The sequence below is a fragment of the Ranitomeya variabilis genome, chromosome 7 (assembly GCF_051348905.1).
Source record: "Ranitomeya variabilis isolate aRanVar5 chromosome 7, aRanVar5.hap1, whole genome shotgun sequence".
Lineage (NCBI taxonomy): Eukaryota > Metazoa > Chordata > Amphibia > Anura > Dendrobatidae > Ranitomeya > Ranitomeya variabilis.
The window spans coordinates 105,198,462-105,221,035 of record NC_135238.1 but is presented as its reverse complement, the minus strand read 5'-3'; the positions used below and the strand labels follow the sequence as shown (position 1 = coordinate 105,221,035).

The window sequence follows — 22,574 nt, the reverse complement described above, 5'->3', positions numbered from 1 at the left end:
AATCGTCCCAGAAGTGGTTAATCAAAGAAAACTATATGTGATATTTGCGCTAAATGCACCTATATGAAGCCATAAATAGTTAAAATACTGGGGAATGTCAAACTAGGTTCCTCATACAGGACCAGGATTAACAAGATGCATTTACCTTAATATCAACAGGATGAAGGAGTCAGCGACTCTGAAACGCGTAGGATTAGTTGGTCCTGTGTGCTATTTGTAGCTCCGCAGCTTTGTAGCTGGTCACATGTACACATCACGTGACTGATGTCACACAAGGTCCTGCACCTTGTCGGCTTCAGCTCTATACACGCGGCCGCCACTGCCTGTGCACGGCAGTTACCAAGCTCTGGGGGAGTACGCTAGTCACCGGCCGGGACAGCGTCTCCTATACTACTATTTGCTCTGCAACACATTGGATATTTTTGGAACAGAGATTCAGAGAAGGCTTCAGACACCAACCTTTCAGCACATGCGTGAAGGACCTTTCCGCATGCCAGCACTGGACACAGATCTCCTTCTCTTTGATATTAAGGTAAATACATCTTGTTAATCCTGGTCCTGTATGAGGAACCTAGTTTATGACATTCCCCAGTATTTTAACTATTTATGGCTTCATATAGGTGCATTTAGCGCAAATATCACATAGTTTTCTTTGATTAACCATGTAAACCTATGGCAAACCAAATCCGCTGTGCCCATGGTGCGAAAAATACCGCGCGGAAATGTTGTGCTGTATTTTCCGCAGCATGTCAATTCTTTGTGCGGATTCCGCAGCGTTTTACACCTGTTCCTCAACAGGAATCCGCAGGTGAAATCCGCACAAAAAACACTGGAAATCCGCAGTAAATCCGCAGGTAAAACGCAGTGCCTTTTTCCTGCGGATTTTTCAAAAATGGTGGGAAAAATCTCACACGAATCCGCAACGTGGGCACATAGCCTTAGGGTTAGGGTTGGAATTAGGGCTAGGGTTGGAAATAGGGTTAAGATTAGGCTGTGGTTAGGGTTATGGTTAGGGTTAGGGGTGTGTTGGGGTTAGGGTTGTGATTAGGGTTATGGCTAGAGTTGGGGTTAGGATTAGTGGTGTGTTGGGGTTAGTGTTGGCGTTAGAATTGAGGGGTTTCCACTATTTAGGCACATCAGGGGTCTCCAAACGCAACATGGCGCCACCATTGATTCCAGTCAATCTTGTATTCAGAAAGTCAAATGGTGCTCCCTCCCTTCCGAGCACCGACGTGTGCACAAAAAATATAGTTCTTACCGATAACGGTATTTCTCTGAGCCCATGACGGCACCACGGAGAGAGGGGATCCGCCCACCAAGGACAGGAAACCTACAGATAAAAAGGGCGGTACCACTCTCCCGCATCAGTTGTTTACTAGAGAACAATGGGAGACTATGGAACAGCTTATTAGTTTCAATATTACTTAACTTAATTGAGATACCGCGTGACCTATCATAAAATAAACTATGGCACTATATTAACGTGCACACCCATGAGTGAAGGGAGGGAATGTACGGGTGCCGTCATGGGCTCAGAGAAATACCGTTATCGGTAAGAACTATATTTTTCTCTGTCGCCCATGACGGCACCACGGAGAGATTTCATAGATTTGTACATTCAGGGAGGGACCACCGCTTCCAGAACCCTTTACCGAAAGTAAGGTCCGAAGAGGAGATAAGGTCCAATCTATAGTGCCTATAGAATGTGGAAGGTGATGACCAAGTAGCAGCTCTACATATCTGGTCAATCGAAGCTCCGGCCTTCTCGCCCAAGAAGCTGCCACTGCTCTCGTTGAGTGAGCCTTGACCTCCCCGGAAATAGACATTCCACTTGATGAGTATTATAGGCTGATAGCATCTGTGATCCATCTCGCCAGAGTAGCTTTGGAGGCTTTTTTCCCCTTCCAGGGATCCTGAAAGCACACAAAAAGAGAGGCATCCTCCCTATTCTCTCTGGTGGCTTCTAAGTACTACGTGAAGCATCTCCTGACATCTAGTGTATGCAATGATTCCTCCTCCCTATTCTTAGGGTTAAGACAAAAGGAGGGAAGAGATATCTCTTGAGTTCTGTGGAACCGGGATGCCACCTTCGGGAGGTATGCAGGATCTATTTTGAGAGTAACCCTATTCTCTAAAAACCATGTATGAGGAGGGTTAGAAGGTAGTGCCTGTATGTCGCTTATTCTACGAGCAGATGAGAGGGCGACGAGCAGGGATGTTTTGAGGGATAGGAGTTTTAATGGGATATCCTCTAAGGCTTTGAAGGGCGGTTTAGACAGGGTTTTAAGGACCAAAAATAAATCCCATTGAAGGGAACTTTTACTGGAAGTGGCCTCGAACTACCTGCTGCCCTGATAAACCTGGGAACCCACCGATTCATAAAGTGATGTTTTAAGGGACAGATTCCCAGAGAATCCTCTGACCGGGGTTCAAAAGGAGGTTTGGATAGGGATATAAGATCCAAGTTTAAATTCCAAGGAGGAGTAAACCGAGAGGGGATGGGTCTAGACCTGGCCAACGCTTTGATGAACCTGGATATCCCTGATACCCAGCCGGGTCGGAATTGTACAGGGCCCTTAAAGCCAAGACTTGAACTTTTAAAGTATTTGTGGCTAGCCCCTATTCCAATTCCTTGCAGAAACTCTTAGACAGCTGTTATTGGAAACTCCCTCTTCTAACTTGGAACCTGAAAGGTGGTTCCTATATGGTCTACTCCACTCCTGGAAACATTCACAATCAATATTATGGCTAATATTCTGAGGAGATGCACCAGAGAAGTCTGGGTGACCAGCCTTTTGACCATTTCCACATATTAGGCCTCAGAGTACCGGCCCCCGACCACCTGCTCTATATTTCCACGAGGAGGGGACTTGGAGAAGCAACATGTGCCTGTTCAGACTGGATTACCCAGTCATGCACCGCGGCGTCTGCTTGCGTCATAAGGGCGCGCTCTCACCCCGCGCGTGCCACTAGCCTCCGGTCCTGGACTGTGGGAAGATCAAACCAATAACAGTTAGTACATGGATAATGGCAGAGCTTTAGGATGTACACACATTACTCATCCAGGAGATCACGTCTATTCCGAATCCTTAGGTGTCTAAACCCCAAACAAGGGTTGGATATTATTGCAACTAAGGAATACACAATCCGGCAGGTAATATTTCCTAACATTACCAGAGTTGGCCTCTCATTAGAAACGCTGAAAGGGAAACGTGGATCATCGCTCCTATTTTACTGACATTACACATATATACATATCCTAAAAGGCAAGCTTGTCAGTGTTATCAGCCATGGAGGGAGTAACCATACTCCATGGCTAGAGAAAAACAGGATTCTTCCCACCAGAGAGGTGCTGATTCGCCACAAGGTGCCAAAGGCAGACATGCCGTCCCTGGTAACCATAGTACAATAGACTTATGGGACGGGAATCTGTCTACTGGATGTTAATCAAGGAAACCAGCCTGATTGTCACATGTGGAATTGTTAAGGATTTTTTCCTTCCACCTCTTGGTATTTTCTGCTCCCAGGACAGTAGTATGTCCCTTTATAGGTTGGGAAAAACTGTTCCATACGGAAGAACTGCTAATTTACTCAGCCAATTCAAGCAAAGCTCAGCTAAGCCCTGTTGTAAAGAATGAATCAACAGAAGTTGGAACTGGGTACAAAACCACTAGGACTCTATAAGCCAAAGTTGGGGCCCAAGACAAAAATGTGAAATGGTAGATCCACGATATACCTTGTGCGTGGCTGCATAACCTAAATCAGAAGGTCTAACCCAGAGCCAAAAAAGAAAATACCAAGCCCGAAGTACTAGGAAGCACAGAGGTACTATGATACTAATGATACCCCCTAAGGCACAGGGGCACTGAAGCAATAAGATACCCGTAAGCACACATCTTGATGCATGGAGGGGCTATGCATCAATGTGCAATGTGAAGCAAAAAAGCACAATGAAGCACCACGATGCAATATAATGCAATACAATGTATAAAGGCAATATGAAGCACTAAGATGCGACATGATGCACAGAGGCACTGTGAACTATGATGCACACAGGCAATATGAAACACTATAATACAACATGAAGCACAGAGGCACTATGATGCAATATGATACACAGAGGCACTCGATATGATGCATAGAGGCACTAAGATGCCACATGATGCAGAGGCACTCAATATGATGCATAAAAGCACAATGATGCAATATGAAGCAGAGGTACTCAATATGATGCATAAAGGCACTACAATGCAACATGCTGCACAGCGGCACTCAATATGATGCATAAAAGCACAATGATGCAATATGAAGCAGAGGTACTCAATATGATGCATAAAGGCACTACAATGCAACATGCTGCACAGCGGCACTCAATATGATGCATAAAAGCACAATGATGCAATATGAAGCAGAGGTACTCAATATGATGCATAAAGGCACTATAATGCAACATGCTGCACAGCGGCACTCAATATGATGCATAAAGGCACTATGATGCAACATGATGCACAGAGGCTCTCAATATGATACGTAGAGGCACAATAATGCAATATGAAGCACAGAGGCACTCAGTATGATGCATTGATGCACTATGATACAATATGACACCCAGAGGCACTCAGTACGATGCATAGAGGCACTATGATGCAATACAACACGCAGAGGCACTCAATACGATGCCTAGAGGTACTATGATGCAAAATGATACATAGAGGCATGCAATATAATGCATAAAAGCACTATGATGCAATATGATACACAGAGACATGCCATATAATGCATAGAGGCACCATGATGCAATATGATGCACAGGGGCACTTAGTATGATGTATAGAGGCACCATGATGCCATATGACGCACAGAAGCACTCAGTAAGATGCATAGAGGCACCATGCCGCAATATGATGCACAGAGGCACGCAATATAAGGCATAGAGGCACCATGATGTAATATGATACGTAGAGGCATGTAATATAATGCATAGAAGCACTATGATGCGACATGATACAGGGACACACGACATAATGCATAGAAGCAATATGATACACAGACACGCAATATAATGCAAAGAGGCACCATGACATGCAGGGGCACTCGGTAAGATGCATAGAGGCTCTAAGATGCAATATGACACACAGAGGCACTCAATACGATGCATAGAGGAAACATGATGCAATGTGTTGCACTCAATATAATGCATAAAAGTATCATGCATAAAAGTATCATGATGCCGTATGATATGGGGCAGCACGGTGGCTTAGTGGCCAGCCCTGCAGCGCTGGAGTCCCGGGCCCAAATCCCACCCAGGACAACATCCGCAAAGAGCCCGCATGCTCTCTCCGTGTTTGCGTGGGTCTCCTCCGGGCACTCCGGCCTCCTCCCACACCCCAAAGACACACCGACAGGAAATTCAGACTGTGAGCCCCACCGGGGACAGCGATGACAAGGTCCGCAAAGCGCTGCGTAATATGTTAGCGCTATACAAAAATAAAGACCATTATTATTATTATTATATGATGTTCAGCCACACACAATATAAAGCATAGAGCTACAGTCATGCTTGAAAATTGGCACATAGTTACAAGCAAAAGAGCAATCTCTCAGAGATACGGATAAGCCTCCACTCTGAATAGTACATCTCATTTGTCAGACTGACCCCACCCGAAGGAGCTAACTAATGAGTCGCAGCTGAAGGGCAGTCTTCATGGAGGCAAAGTGCTCCATTAACACTATATGTCCTCCCAAGGCATAGAGTAGTTAAGTTGCAAAGAAAAGTGAGACACCTGTTTATCAGACCCCCCTCACAAAAAAAAAAAGTGAAAACCATGCTTCCAAAAATCACTTTTGAAGTCTAATCATAAGGCTCTGCGCAGACAAGACATGCAACTAACTTAAGGCAAATCATGAGATGTAGCCTGGACATATGGCCTTATTATAGCCTAGAGGTCCAAGGACTGGCTGTGTATATGTGAAAACATACCTCACATATGAAGCTCTAGCACAGCTTTGCACAAAGGCATGAGCTATCAACAGAACATTCCACCATGCACTTACCTGTGCTGGCTCCATACCTGCTAAAAAACAGGGGGAGCTGGTGACGCCGAGAGCCCATCATAAGGGGAAGCGGCGTCCCATCAGGAATGCTGCATTGCTGTCAATGATTTTCTCTCCCCCATGAGGTCCAGGCCTGGCAACTGAAGTAGGCTGAGCTCAGGTGTTTCCCTGGAGAAGATTCTGGGAGAGGCAGCATGCGGCTTTTTTTTTTTCCTTGCACACCGGGGGCCCCGGCTTTTGCAGATTGCCGGCTTATGCTTCAGGGGGGAGAGCGCCACTCTCCCCGTAACCACAGAGGGACCCCCCTGTATGTTTATCGCTGCTGTGGCATTTTTTTTTTTTTTTTTTTTGTGGCTAGTGCTGCGGTTTGCGCTGCGGCCTGTGCCGCGGCTCGTGCTGCGGTTCCTTTACCGACGGATTACTGAAGCAGCCTCTTTTTATGCAGCGGCGATTCCCACCGCTTGATTCAATTATGCACCTGCGCAGAAGCGCCTCTTCCGGCGCCTGCGGAGTGTGCCATTATCGCTCTTTCCAACGTGCAGTTTCAAGATGGTGCCACACATGACCCGCTGCCCACCGAAGCTCCCGGTCTTTTTGCAGCCTGCCCTAACGCGCGGTCCCTGCACGCCGGTCGGCTATGCAGTGTGCAGGCTGACGCTTCCAAAGGGAGAGCCGCGCTGCTCCTCCCGCAACCACAGAGGGACCCCCCTGGATGTTGCCGCTGCTGCATCTTACCTAGGGAGGTGACCGCGAACTCCATGTCACCTCCCCCGCACACCCTAGAGGCCCACTAGCCCCAGCGGTGGCGCTTCGGGTGACCACACCAGCCGAGGCAGAGGGACCCCAGCTGCCTGAGTCGGACTGATTGGCCCCGGAATCCCACGACGATCTTCCTTCTGGTAAGTCTGTAGGTCTCCCATCAAGGACAGGAAACCAACTGATGCGGGAGAGTGGTACCGCCCTTTTTATCTGTAGGTTTCCTGTCCTTGGTGGGCGGATCCCCTCTCTCCGTGGTGCCGTCATGGGCGACAGAGAAATAGTGGTTTACCCCCACATAAGGGGTACCAGCATGCTCAGGACAAACTGGGCAACAATTATTGGGGTCCAATTTCTCCTGTTACTCTTGTGAAAATAAAAAATTGCTTGCTAAAACAATTTTTGAGGAAATGATTTTTTATTTTCACGGCTCTGCGTTATAAACTTCTGTGAAGCACTTGGGGGTTCAAAGTGCTCACCACAAATCTAGATAAGATCCTTGGGGGGTCTAGTTTCCACAATGGGGTCACTTGTGGGATGTTTCTACTGTTTAGGCACATCAGAGGCTCTGCAAACGCAACGTGACGCCCGCAGACCATTACATCAAAGTCTGCCTTTCAAAAGTCACTACTTCCCTTCCGAGCCCCGATGTGTGCCCAAACAGTGGTTTACCCCCACATATGGGATATCAGCGTACTCAGGACAAGCTGGGCAACAACTATTGGGGTCCAATTTCTCCTGTTACTTTTGTGAAAATAAAAAATTGCGCGCTAAAAAATAATTTTTGAGGAAAGAAATTATTTTTTATTTTCACGGCTCTGCGTTATAAACTTCTGTGAAGCACTTGGGGGTTTAAAGTGGTCACCGCACATCTAGATTAGTTCCATGGGAGGTCTAGTTTCCAAAATGGGGTCACAAGTGGGGGAGCTCCAATGTTTAGGCACACAGGGGCTCTCCAAACGCGACATGGTGTCCGCTAACGATTGGAGCTAATTTTTCATTCAAAAGTCAAATGGTGCTCCTTCCTTTCTGAGCCTTGCCGTGTGCACAAACAGTGGTTTGTGACCACACATGAGGCATCGGTGTACTCAGGAGAAATTGCCCAACACATTTTAGGATCCATTTCATCCTGTTGCTCATGTAAAAATGAAAAAATTGAGGCTAAAAGAATTTTTTTGTGAAAAAAAAAGTACTTTCATTTTTAAGGATCAATTTGTGAAGCACCTGGGGGTTCAAAGTGCTCACTTTGCATCTAGGTAAGCTCCTTGGGGGGTCTAGTTTCCAAAATGGGGTCACTTGTGGGGGAGCTCCAATGTTTAGGCACACAGGGGCTCTCCAAACGCGACATGGTGTCTGCTGAAGATTGGAGCCAATTTTTCATTGAAAAAGTCAAATGGCGCTCCTTCCCTTCCGAGCCCTGTCGTGCGCCCAAACAGTGTTTCCCCCCCACATATGGGGTATCAGCGTACTCAGGACAAATTGTACAATAACTTTAGGGGTCCAGTTTCTCTTTTTACCCTTGGGAAAATTAAAAAAATTGTTGCTAAAACATAATTTTTGTGACTAAAAAGTTAAATGTTCATTTTTTCCTTCCATGTTGCTTCTGCTGCTGTGAAGCACCTGAAGGGTTAATAAACTTCTTGAATGTGGTTTTGAGTACCTTGAGGGGTGCAGTTTTTAGAATGGTGTCACTTTTGGGTATTTTCAGCCATATAGACCCCTCAAACTGACATCAAATGTGAGGTGGTCCCTAAAAAAAATGGTTTTGTACATTTTGTTGTAAAAATGAGAAATCACTGGTCAAATTTGAACCCTTATAACTTCCTAGCAAAAAAAATTGTTTCCAAAATTGTGCTGATGTAAAGTAGACATGTGGGTAATGTTATTTATTAACTATTTTGTGTCATATAGCTCTCTCGTTTAACAGAATAAAAATTCAAAATTTGAAAATTGCGAAATTTTCTAAATTTTAGCTAAATTTCCATTTTTTTCACAAATAAACGCAAAAATTATCGACCTAAATTTACCACTAACGTGAAGCCCAATATCTCACGAAAAAACAATCTCAGAACCGCTAGGATCCGTTGAAGCGTTCCTGAGTTATTACCTCAAAGGGACACTGGTCAGAATTGCAAAAAACAGCCAGGTCATTAAGGTCAAAATAGGCTGGGTCATGAAGGGGTTAAAAACATGATAAAAACTAGTTTGTAAGAAAGCAAACTGAAAAAAAAACAAGACACAAGTTATCCAGTTTAGAATAGTAGGTACAGAAATTCTGCAACATCAAAAACACACTGAAAGCTCTTCGTGGGACCATAGCCTTACTGCTGCCATCAGTTCATTACACAAACTGATTACAAATTGTTGACTGCGATCCAGACAAACAGCAAACCTTGAAAACCAGATGGGAGTCGCAACATCATCCATGCTAACATACTGATCTCACCATTCAGCCATCACAATACGGGTGAAGTGACCAAATAAAGCAGGCTCATTTTCAAGTTAAGTCTTGCACGTCGTAGTCTGTGCGCTCATAACGGCGCCGCCATTGTTGGCGCAGCAGGAGTGTGGAGGGCAGGCCTTGTCGCGGCAGGTCGTGCACTACTGCAGCACTGAGCCCTAAAGAGCTTACTGTGCTGCGCCCCAGTGGATATCTGCAGAGCGGTGGGCGGCCTCCTGTACACGGCCACACAGACTGACCAGAAGGACTTTCACCAGCCTGTAATATATAGCAAAACCCCGCCCTGAGCGGTCACCACATAGGAGACAGAGGAGAAAAAATTAGCTGAAAATACAAGGTAGCTTTCTCGCCAGTCAGCTCTTCACTGCCATTCACGCACACCGATAGCCAAAACGCTACTACACAAGCCTGACACCGAAGCTCAAGTCCACCATAAAATAAATCAGTAACGAGGGCCCATATATAAATCTGCCGCAGTGACGGCAGGTACAGCCGCCTTCTACGTCTGCTATGCTTACCTTCGTGTGTTTTAGCGATCTTCGCCATGTTGTCTACACCAATACAACGGAAGCAGAACGACCAGGGGCTTCCGCTACACGATATCACAGCAACAGCGCATGCGCCGGAACCTGAACGCGCTCTATCACCGAATCTATAGCAGGTCCTATGTAGAGGATGACGTCCCCGGAACGGGCGGGGCGTCTGAATGCAGCGTTTATCTGAGTGACTGTCGACACTAAGCTGGGCAGCAGCTAGAGGGGAATGACTCCTGTGAGGGCTTCTTTCCAGCAACTTCACTCTAGGTGGTTAGCTGGTGAGGTGACTAGAATGGAGTGTCTGTAGTGGGGATCTCACCGGAGCCTGCACTCTGGTCAGGTCAGTGCTGAGGTGACCGGAGCTGCTGGAGCGAGGCCCTCCGATCTAACTGGTTCGGCACTGGCAAGTCAGAGTGGAGGTGATTATAGGAGCTCGTCATAGACTCCATTCTAGTGGGACATACTAAAAAGAATGAAGAAAAGGAATAAATAAAAAGAATGAACATAATAATTTATAGCTCCAAAGAGATGGAGAGGTGTTACAGATTTCTTATGCATCTTGTAGATGAAATGAACTTGAATTATATGTAGACAATTAGGAAATCAACAAAGATTCCATATAAACAGGTGTATACTATATTTTCTGTGCTATATGGGTGGGGAATGAAGATGGAATACTTGTAGATAATAGAGAAATGAACACAAATCCCATATAAACAAGCGTATATTATATTCCCTGTGCCTGATAGGTGGGGAATGAACATGAAATATATGTAGAGAATAGGAGAGTGATCACATATCTCATATAAACAGGTGTATATTATATTCCCTGAGCCTGATAGGTGGGGAATGAACATGAAATATATGTAGATAATAGGGGAATGAACACATATCCCATATAAAGAGGTGTATATTATATTCCCTATGCATGATAGGTGGGGAATGAACATGAAATATATGTAGAGAATAGGAGAATGAACACATATCCCATATAAACAGGTGTATATTATATTCCCTGAGCCTGATAGGTGAGGAATGAACATGAAATATATGTAGATAATAGGAGAATGAACACATATCCCATATAAACAGGTGTATATTATATTCCCTGTGCCTGATAGGTGGGGAATGAACATGAAATACATGTAGATAATAGAGGAATGAACACATATCCCATATAAACAGGTGTACATTATATTCCCTGAGCCTGATAGGTGGGGAATGAACATGAAATATATGTAGAGAATAGGAGAATGAACACATATCCCATATATACAGGTGTATATTATATTCCCTGAGCCTGATAGGTGGGGAATGAAGATTAAATATATGTAAATAATAGAGGAATGAACACTTATCCCATATAAACAGGTGTATATTATATTCCCTGAGCCTGATAGGTGGGGAATGAACATGAAATATATGTAGAGAATAGGAGAATGAACACATATCCCATATAAACAGGTGTATATTATATTCCCTATGCATGATAGGTGGGGAATGAACATAAAATATATGTAGAGAATAGGAGAATGAACACATATCCCATATAAACAGGTGCATATTATATTCCCTGAGCCTGATAGGTGGGGAATGAAGATGAAATATATGTAAATAATAGAGGAATGAACACATATCCCATATAAACAGGTGTATATTATATTCCCTGTGCCTGATAGGTGGGGAATGAAGATGAAATATATGTAGAGAATAGAGGAATGAACACATACCAAATATAAACAGGTGTATATTATATTCCCTGTGCCTGATAGGTGGGGAATGAACATGAAATATATGTAGATAATAGAGTAATGAACACATATCCCATATAAACAGGTGTATACTATATTCCCTGAGCCTGACAGGTGGGGAATGAACATGAAATATATGTAGAGAATAAGAGAATGAACACATATCCCATATATACAGGTGTATATTATATTCCCTGAGCCTGATAGGTGGGGAATGAAGATGAAATATATGTAAATAATAGAGGAATGAACACTTAATCCATATAAACAGGTGTATATTATATTCCCTGAGCCTGATAGGTGGGGAATGAACATGAAATATATGCATAAAATAGGGGAATGAACACATATCTCATAAAAACAGGTGTATAATATATTCCCTGAGCCTGATAGGTGGGGAATGAACATGAAACAAGTGTAGATAGTAGAGGAATGAACAAATGCCACATAAAAACAAGTATATATTATATTCCCTGTGCTTGATAGGTGGGGAATGAATATGAAATACATGTAGAAAATAGGGGAATGAACACATCTATATAATTGTCTAAGGGTCACTTCCTTCTGTCTGTCACGGATATTCATTGGTCGCGGCCTCTGTCTGTCATGGAATCCAAGTCGCTGATTGGTTGTGGCAAAACGCCCACAACCAATCAGCGACGGGCACAGTCCGGCGGCAACATGGCCGCTCCTTCCTCCCCGCAGTCAGTGCCCGCTCCATACTCCCCTCCAGTCAGTGCTGCCTATGCAGCATCAATAGTAAAAAGACCGGTTACAAATAATAATTTAAAAAAAAGGTTATTCTCACCCTCCGACGTGGCGCGGTGTCCTCGGCAGTGCAAGCGGCAGGTTCCAGTGCCAAGGATGCTATGCGAGAAGGACCTGCCATGACGTCACAGTCATGTGACTCGCGACGTCATCACAGGTCCTGCACGCCTGCGCGAGAAGGACCTGCCATGACGTCACGGTCATGTGACCGCGACGTCATCACAGGTCCTGCGCTCATACCAACCCTGGGACTGGAAGCTGCCGCGTGCACCGTACACAGGCGCCAGGACTTCAATGGCACTTCGGAAGGTGAGCATATGTTTATTTTTTATTTTACGTCACTGGGCAATATACTACGTGTCTGGGCAATATACTACTCCACTGGGCAATATTCTACGTGGCTGGGCAATATACTACGTGGCTGGGCAATATACTACGTGGCTGGGCAATATACTACGTCACTGGGCAATATACTACGTGACTGGGCAATATACTACGTGGCTGGGCAATATACTACGTGGCTGGGCAGTATACTACGTGGCTGGGCAATATACTACGTCACTGGGCATTATACTACGTGACTGGGCAATATACTACGTGGCTGGGCAATATACTACATGGCTGGGAGGTATACTTCATGGCTCGGCAATATACTACGTGGGCTGTGCAATATACTACGTGGACATGCATATTCTAGAATACCCGATGCGTTAGAATCGGGCCACCATCTAGTATCACATATAAACACGTATATATTATATTCCCTGTGCCTGATAGGTGGGGAATGAACATGAAATATATGTAGAGAAATGAACACATATCCCATATAATCATATAATCAGGTGTATATTACATTTCCTGTGCCAAATAGGTGGGCAATGAACATTCATATATGCAGAGAATATATAAATGAATACATATCTCATATAAAAAAAGGGTATATTGTATTCCATGAGCCTGATAGGTGGGGAATGAACATGAAATATATGTAGAGAATAGGAAAATGAACACATATCCCATAAAACAGGTATATATTATATTCCCTGAGCTTGATAGATGGGGAATGAACATGAAATATATGTAGACACTAGAGCAATTAACAAATATCCCATATAAACAGGTATACAGGATAGACCAAAAGTTTGGACACACCTCATTTAAAGATTTTTCTGTATTTTCATGACTATGAAAATTGAAGGCATCAAAACTATAAATTAACACATGTGGAATTATATACTTAACAAAAAAGTGTGAAACATCTGAAAATATGTCTTTTATTCTAAGTTCTTCAAAGTAGTCACCTTTTGCTTTGATGTCTGCTTTGCACACTCTTCAGTGGTTGATACCTTTTAATGGCTAACTGAAAAGATGGTAACAAATTGCAAGCTTTCGAGACTACATACGTCTCTTCATCAGGCAAAGACTAAAACAAATTCTGAAGAATCACATATTTATGCACAACATAGTATAGAAAAAAAAAAAAAGGGAGAGGGGAAAAAAACCATGGATAAGCCAGGTGACATGAAGCAGAATTACCATGGGTGATAAACAGTTAAGTCCATAAATATTGGGCCAATTCTTAGATAAGGATTGTTTTATTGTCCTGTGGTTAGGGTCTGGTTCTGTTGTGATGACCCCACATGGTCTGATGGGCAAGTTCATTAGTTGATGTAAAAAGACATAAATCCGTGTGACACATTCATTCCTGCATTTAGAGTGTCAAAGGTCGTCATCAGTTTATATTCCCAGACTCTCCTGTCTTTCTGCGATTTGAAGTTACCCTTTAATACAAGTAATTTTATGTCCATAATGTTATGATTTGGGAGACAGAAATGTATTGCCACAGGTATATCCATTCTTTTTTCTCTTATTGTATGGCGATGAGAGTTCATCCTTGTTCTCAGTTTCTGCCCTGTCTCCCCTACATACAGACCCCCAGTTGGACATTTAGTACAAATGATTAGGTACACCACATTAGAAGTGTCGCAGCTGAAAGTACCTGGTATCTTGTAGTCCTGATGTGAATTGGGGATCTTTATCTTGTCCGTGGTTATTATAAATGGACAGGTTTTACATTTTTTCTGGTTGCAAGGAAAGGTACCTGCAGCTGTTGGAGAGGACAGGGAGCTCTTGACAATGATGCTTCTTAGATTTGGGGGCTGCCTAAAACACAGTAGTGGGGGGTCTGGAAAAATTGCTTGTAGTCGGGCATCTTTTTGCAGTAAAGGTTGTAATTTCCGTGCAGCTCCCCTTAGCGCCTCCAGATTAGGATTGTAGGTAACTACTAGAGGTACCCAGGTATTTTCTTCTTTAGTTTTGTAATGTAGCAGGTGATTCCTTGATATTCTGGTGGCTCTTGTGATCTGATTTTCAATTGTTCTTGGATGGTAGCCCTGATTCAAAAAGGTCTTTCTGAGGCGACCGAGGTGTTCATCTCTATCCATTGGGTTGGGTAAAAAAGGCAGCACACTGCAGCAGCAAGCGTAGGACCTGATATAAGAGAGATGCCGTAAAGGGGCTATCAGGTACACATAAAATTGGCCATTTTTATGCGCTAAACGCTCTCATTTTTCATATTTCTAGTGCAGTATTGCAGTTCAGTTTTCATGTTTCATGTTTGCATGTCTTAGCGCTGCAGTGTGCTGCCTTTTTTACTTGACTGTATATGAGTTGGTTACTCTAGGTTCAGCACCTGTTCACACTTAGTCTATGTATGGATGTGACGGTCAGTTTTTTCAAATATATTATTTAGCCTTCTGACTGAGCACTCCGCCTCCTAGCCTCAGGTGTTTTAATTACAGCAGGTCCAGTACCCCTCCACAGAGAGAGAGAATATGAGTCTAGGAAGAGGTTTTTCACAGGTACCCATTCACATGGAGACGTTTATTCTCAGCGAGGTAGGCAAGCGTAGGACCTGATATAAGAGAGATGCCGTAAAGGGGCTATCAGGTACACATAAAATTGGCCATTTTTATGCGCTAAACGCTCTCATTTTTCATATTTCTAGTGCAGTATTGCAGTTCAGTTTTCATGTTTGCATGTCTTAGCGCTGCAGTGTGCTGCCTTTTTTACTTGACTGTATATGAGTTGGTTACTCTAGGTTCAGCACCTGTTCACACTTAGTCTATGTATGGATGTGACGGTCAGTTTTTTCAAATATATTATTTAGCCTTCTGACTGAGCACTCCGCCTCCTAGCCTCAGGTGTTTTAATTACAGCAGGTCCAGTACCCCTCCACAGAGAGAGAGAATATGAGTCTAGGAAGAGGTTTTTCACAGGTACCCATTCACATGGAGACGTTTATTCTCAGCGAGGTAGGCAAGCGTAGGACCTGATATAAGAGAGATGCCGTAAAGGGGCTATCAGGTACACATAAAATTGGCCATTTTTATGCGCTAAACGCTCTCATTTTTCATATTTCTAGTGCAGTATTGCAGTTCAGTTTTCATGTTTCATGTTTGCATGTCTTAGCGCTGCAGTGTGCTGCCTTTTTTACTTGACTGTATATGAGTTGGTTACTCTAGGTTCAGCACCTGTTCACACTTAGTCTATGTATGGATGTGACGGTCAGTTTTTTCAAATATATTATTTAGCCTTCTGACTGAGCACTCCGCCTCCTAGCCTCAGGTGTTTTAATTACAGCAGGTCCAGTACCCCTCCACAGAGGGAGAGAATATGAGTCTAGGAAGAGGTTTTTCACAGGTACCCATTCACATGGAGACGTTTATTCTCAGCGAGGTAGGCAAGCGTAGGACCTGATATAAGAGAGATGCCGTAAAGGGGCTATCAGGTACACATAAAATTGGCCATTTTTATGCGCTAAACGCTCTCATTTTTCATATTTCTAGTGCAGTATTGCAGTTCAGTTTTCATGTTTCATGTTTGCATGTCTTAGCGCTGCAGTGTGCTGCCTTTTTTACTTGACTGTATATGAGTTGGTTACTCTAGGTTCAGCACCTGTTCACACTTAGTCTATGTATGGATGTGACGGTCAGTTTTTTCAAATATATTATTTAGCCTTCTGACTGAGCACTCCGCCTCCTAGCCTCAGGTGTTTTAATTACAGCAGGTCCAGTACCCCTCCACAGAGAGAGAGAATATGAGTCTAGGAAGAGGTTTTTCACAGGTACCCATTCACATGGAGACGTTTATTCTCAGCGAGGTAGGCAAGCGTAGGACCTGATATAAGAGAGATGCCGTAAAGGGGCTATCAGGTACACATAAAATTGGCCATTTTTATGCGCTAAACGCTCTCATTTTTCATATTTCTAGTGCAGTATTGCAGTTCAGTTTTCATGTTTCATGTTTGCATGTCTTAGCGCTGCAGTGTGCTGCCTTTTTTACTTGACTGTATATGAGTTGGTTACTCTAGGTTCAGCACCTGTTCACACTTAGTCTATGTATGGATGTGACGGTCAGTTTTTTCAAATATATTATTTAGCCTTCTGACTGAGCACTCCGCCTCCTAGCCTCAGGTGTTTTAATTACAGCAGGTCCAGTACCCCTCCACAGAGAGAGAGAATATGAGTCTAGGAAGAGGTTTTTCACAGGTACCCATTCACATGGAGACGTTTATTCTCAGCGAGGTAGGCAAGCGTAGGACCTGATATAAGAGAGATGCCGTAAAGGGGCTATCAGGTACACATAAAATTGGCCATTTTTATGCGCTAAACGCTCTCATTTTTCATATTTCTAGTGCAGTATTGCAGTTCAGTTTTCATGTTTGCATGTCTTAGCGCTGCAGTGTGCTGCCTTTTTTACTTGACTGTATATGAGTTGGTTACTCTAGGTTCAGCACCTGTTCACACTTAGTCTATGTATGGATGTGACGGTCAGTTTTTTCAAATATATTATTTAGCCTTCTGACTGAGCACTCCGCCTCCTAGCCTCAGGTGTTTTAATTACAGCAGGTCCAGTACCCCTCCACAGAGAGAGAGAATATGAGTCTAGGAAGAGGTTTTTCACAGGTACCCATTCACATGGAGACGTTTATTCTCAGCGAGGTAGGCAAGCGTAGGACCTGATATAAGAGAGATGCCGTAAAGGGGCTATCAGGTACACATAAAATTGGCCATTTTTATGCGCTAAACGCTCTCATTTTTCATATTTCTAGTGCAGTATTGCAGTTCAGTTTTCATGTTTCATGTTTGCATGTCTTAGCGCTGCAGTGTGCTGCCTTTTTTACTTGACTGTATATGAGTTGGTTACTCTAGGTTCAGCACCTGTTCACACTTAGTCTATGTATGGATGTGACGGTCAGTTTTTTCAAATATATTATTTAGCCTTCTGACTGAGCACTCCGCCTCCTAGCCTCAGGTGTTTTAATTACAGCAGGTCCAGCACCCCTCCACAGAGAGAGAGAATATGAGTCTAGGAAGAGGTTTTTCACAGGTACCCATTCACATGGAGACGTTTATTCTCAGCGAGGTAGGCAAGCGTAGGACCTGATATAAGAGAGATGCCGTAAAGGGGCTATCAGGTACACATAAAATTGGCCATTTTTATGCGCTAAACGCTCTCATTTTTCATATTTCTAGTGCAGTATTGCAGTTCAGTTTTCATGTTTCATGTTTGCATGTCTTAGCGCTGCAGTGTGCTGCCTTTTTTACTTGACTGTATATGAGTTGGTTACTCTAGGTTCAGCACCTGTTCACACTTAGTCTATGTATGGATGTGACGGTCAGTTTTTTCAAATATATCCATTGGGTTGGAACATATACGATTGTATCTGATGGCTTGGCTGTAAACAATGGAGTTTTTTTATGTGTTTTGGATGGAAACTGTCCCATTTAAGGTATGTTGGACGGTCGATTGGCTTCTGATACAGGGATGTCTCTATTTTATTGTTCTGCAGCTTAATGATGGTGTCCAGAAAGTTAATTTCAGTGCAGGAGTAGTTGAGTGTCAAGTTGATGGTGGGATGAAATTGATTAAACTGTTCATGGAACGTCTTTAGCTGTGGCTCAGACTCCGTCCAGATGATTAAAATGTCATCAATGTAGCGGTAGTACGCCAGAGGCCTGATGGGACATGAGGACAAAAAGTCGCTTTCAAGCTTGGCCATGAAAAGATTTGCATACTGTGGGGCCATTTTACTTCCCATTGCTGTGCCAGTCTCCTGGCCATCAGATACAATCGTATATGTTCCAACCCAATGGATAGAGATGAACACCTTGGTCGCCTCAGAAAGACCTTTTTAAATCAGGGCTACCATCCAAGAACAATTGAAAATCAGATCACAAGAGCCACCAGAATATCAAGGAATCACCTGCTACATTACAAAACTAAAGAAGAAAATAACCGGGTACCTCTAGTAGTTACCTACAATCCTAATCTGGAGGCGCTAAGGGGAGCTGCATGGAAATTACAACCTTTACTGCAAAAAGATGCCCGACTACAAGCAATTTTTCCAGACCCCCCACTACTATGTTTTAGGCAGCCCCCAAATCTAAGAAGCATCATTGTCACGAGCTCCCTGTCCTCTCCAACAGCTGCAGGTACCTTTCCTTGCAACCAGAAAAAATGTAAAACCTGTCCATTTATAATGACCACGGACAAGATAAAGATCCCCAATTCACATCAGGACTACAAGATACCAGGTCTTTCAGCTGCGTCACTTCTAATGTGGTGTACCTAATCATTTGTACTAAATGTCCAACTGGGGGTCTGTATGTAGGGGAGACAGGGCAGAAACTGAGAACAAGGATGAACTCTCATCGCCATACAATAAGAGAAAAAAGAATGGATATACCTGTGGCAATACATTTCTGTCTCCCAAATCATAACATTATGGACATGAAATTACTTGTATTAAAGGGTAACTTCAAATCGCAGAAAGACAGGAGAGTCTGGGAATATAAACTGATGACGACCTTTGACACTCTAAATGCAGGAATGAATGTGTCACACGGATTTATGTCTTTTTACATCAACTAATGAACTTGCCTATCCGACCATGTGGGGTCATCACAACAGAACCAGACCCTAATCACAGGACAATAAAACAATCCTTATCTAAGAATTGGCCCAATATTTATGGACGTAACTGTTTATCACCCATGGTAATTCTGCTTCATGTCACCTGGCTTATCCATGGTTTTTTTCCCCTCTCCCTTTTTTTTTTTTCTATACTATGTTGTGCATAAATATGTGATTCTTCAGAATTTGTTTTAGTCTTTGCCTGATGAAGAGACGTATGTAGTCTCGAAAGCTTGCAATTTGTTACCATCTTTTCAGTTAGCCATTAAAAGGTATCAACCACTGAGGACTCTCAATTCTAAATATTTTTCTATCTACTGGCTAACACGGTACCAAGATATATTTCTTTCCTGTTGCACACTCTTGGCATTCTCTTGATGAGCTTCAAGAGGTAGTCACCGGGAATGGTTTTCACTTCACAGGTGTGCCCTGTCAGGTTTAATAAGTGGGATTTCTTGCCTTATAAATGCGGTTGGGACCATCAGTTGTGTTGAGCAGAAGTCTGGTGGATACACAGCTGATAGTCCTACTGAATAGACTGTTAGAATTTGTATTATGGCAAGAAAAAAGCAGCTAACTAAAGAAAAACGAGTGGCCATCATTGCTTTAAGAAATGAAGGTCAGTCAGTCTGAAAAATTGGGAAAACTTTGAAAGTGTCCCCAAATGCAGTTGCAAAAACCATCAAGCGCTACAAAGAAACTGGCTCTCACATGAGGACCGCCCCGGGAAAGGAAGACCAAGAATCACCTCTGCTTCTGAGGATAAGTTTACCCGGGTCACCAGCCTCACAAATCGCAGGTTAACAGCAGCTCAGATTAGAGACCAGGTCAATGCCACACAGAGTTCTAGCAGCAGACACATCTCTACAACAACTGTGAAGAGGAGACTTTGTGCAGCAGGCCTTCATGGTAAAAAAGCTGCTAGAAAACCACTGGTAAGGACAGGAAACAAGCAGAAGAGACTTGTTTGGGCTAAAGAACTCAAGGAATGGACATTAGACCAGTGGAAACCTGTGCTTTGCTCTGATGAGTCCAAATTTGAGATTTTTGGTTCCAACCACCATGTCTTTGTGCGACGCAGAAAAGATGAACAAATGGACTCTACATGCCTGGTTCCCACCGTGAAGCATGGACGAGGAGGTGTGATGGTGTTGGGGTGCTTTGCTGGTGACACTGTTGGGAATTTATTAAAAATTGAAGGCATACTGAACCAGCATGACTCTCACAGCATCTTGCAGCGGCATGCTATTCCATCCAGTTTGCGTTTAGTTGGACCATCATTTATTTTTCAACAGGACAATGACCCCAAACACACCTCCAGGCTGCGTAAGTGCTATTTGACCAAGAAGGAGAGTGATGGGGTGCTACTCCGGATGTCCTGGCCTCCATATCCACCACCAGACCTGAACCCAATCGAGATGGTTTGGGGTCAGCTGGACTGCAGAGTGAAGTCAAAAGGGCCAACAAGTGCTAAGCATCTCTGGGAACTCCTTAAAGATTGTTGGAAGACTATTTCCAGTGACTACCTCTTGAAGCTCATCAAGAGAATGCCAAGAGTGTGCAAAGCAGTCATCAAAGCAAAAGGTGGCTACTTTGAAGAACCTAGAATATAAGACATATTTTCAGTTGTTTCACACTTTTTTGTTAAGTATATAATTCCACATGTGTTAATTCATAGTTTTGATGCCTTCAGTGTGAATTTACAATTTTCATAGTCATGAAAATACAGAAAAATATTTAAATGAGAAGATGTGACCAAACTTTTGGTCTGTACTGTATATTATATTCCCTGTGCCTGATAGGTGGGGAATGAACATGAAATATATGTAGAGAATAGGAGAATGAACACATCTCATATAAACAAGTGCATATTATATTCTTTGAGCTTTATAGGTGGGGAATGAACATGAAATATATACAGATAATAGGAGAATTAACACATATCTCATAAAAACAGGTGTATATTATATTCCCTGTGCTTGATAGGTGGGGAATGAACATGAAATATGTGTAGAGAATAGAAAAATGAACACGTATCCCAAATGAACAGGTGTATACTATATTCCCTGAGCTTGATAGGTGGGGAATGAAAATGAAATATATGTAGATAATAGAGGAATGAACACATATCCCATATAAACAGATGTCTATTTTATTCCCTGTGCCTGATAGATGGGGAATGAACATGAAATATATGTAGATAATAGGGGAATGAGCACATCCCATATAAACAGGTGTATATTATATTCCCTGAGCTGATAGGTGGGAAATGAACATGAAATTTAGGTAGAGAATAGGAGAATGAACACGTATCCCAAATAAAAAGGTGTATACTACCATACATACTCAAGTATAAGCTGAGATTTTCAGCCCCAAAAAAATGGGCTGAAAGAGACCCTCTCGGCTTATACTCCAGTTATGGTCGGCGGGGGGGGGTCAGCGGGTGAGGGGGAGCGACGATGGTCACATACCTGCTCCTGGCACTCCTGACGCGGTCCCTGCATGTCCCATGGTCTTTGGCGACTGCAGCTTCTTCCCCTGTTCAGCGGTCACGTGGTACCGCTCTGTTAAATATTAATTATTTAATTCTTATTCTGAATTCTGTACTGAACACATTGTCTTTCGCTGACGTTACAAAAGCTATTTATGTATATACTAGCTGTACTACCCGGCTTCGCCCGGGTTAATGACTGCTGTTAGCAAAATAGAATGTGTTAACAAAAATTTATTCTGCACACAAAAACCACAAAACAAATAGATAGAAATGTAATTATTAAAAGGCAAAAACTAAGCTAATAGAAGCATTTCTTAACATATATTAGCTTTGTTATACTGAGAATGTCTTTGTTGCCTATATTAACCAATCAGAGCTCAGATTAATTAACTGTAGCAAAATAGAAGCTGAGCTGTGATTGGTTGCTATTGGCAGCCTGATAAATCCCCAGCCAACAGGAAGCCCTTTCCCCTGGCATTATATATTAGCTCACACATACACATAATAGACAGGTCATGTGACTGACAGCTGCCGTATTTCCTATATGGTACAATTGTTGCTCTTGTAGTTTGTCTGCTTATTAATCAGATTTTTATTTTTGAAGGATAATACCAGACTTCTGTGTGTTTTAGGGCGAGTTTCATGTGTCAAGTTGTGTGTGTTGAGTTGCGTGTGGCGACATGCGTGTAGCGACTTTTGTGAGATGAGTTTTGTGTGGTGACATGCGTGTAGCAACTTTTTGTGTGTCGCGTTGCATGTGACAGGTTAGTGTAGCA

The 22,574-nt window shown here is 43.1% G+C and overlaps 1 protein-coding gene across 4 annotated transcripts in view; it reads right to left on the bottom strand.

Annotated features, from left to right (window-relative positions):
* The window catches only part of SF3B1 (splicing factor 3b subunit 1), a 460,811-nt gene extending 450,835 nt beyond the window's left edge, over nucleotides 1-9,976 (bottom strand). Inside the window, exon 1 of one of the 4 annotated variants that reach the window (XM_077275636.1) lies at nucleotides 9,790-9,976. In XM_077275636.1, the coding sequence (XP_077131751.1) occupies nucleotides 9,790-9,817 (28 nt within the window). In that variant the 5' untranslated portion in view covers nucleotides 9,818-9,976. The other 3 variants (XM_077275639.1, XM_077275635.1, XM_077275638.1) reach the window with 3 other exon arrangements.
* Between the last annotated feature and the right edge of the window lie 12,598 nt (nucleotides 9,977-22,574).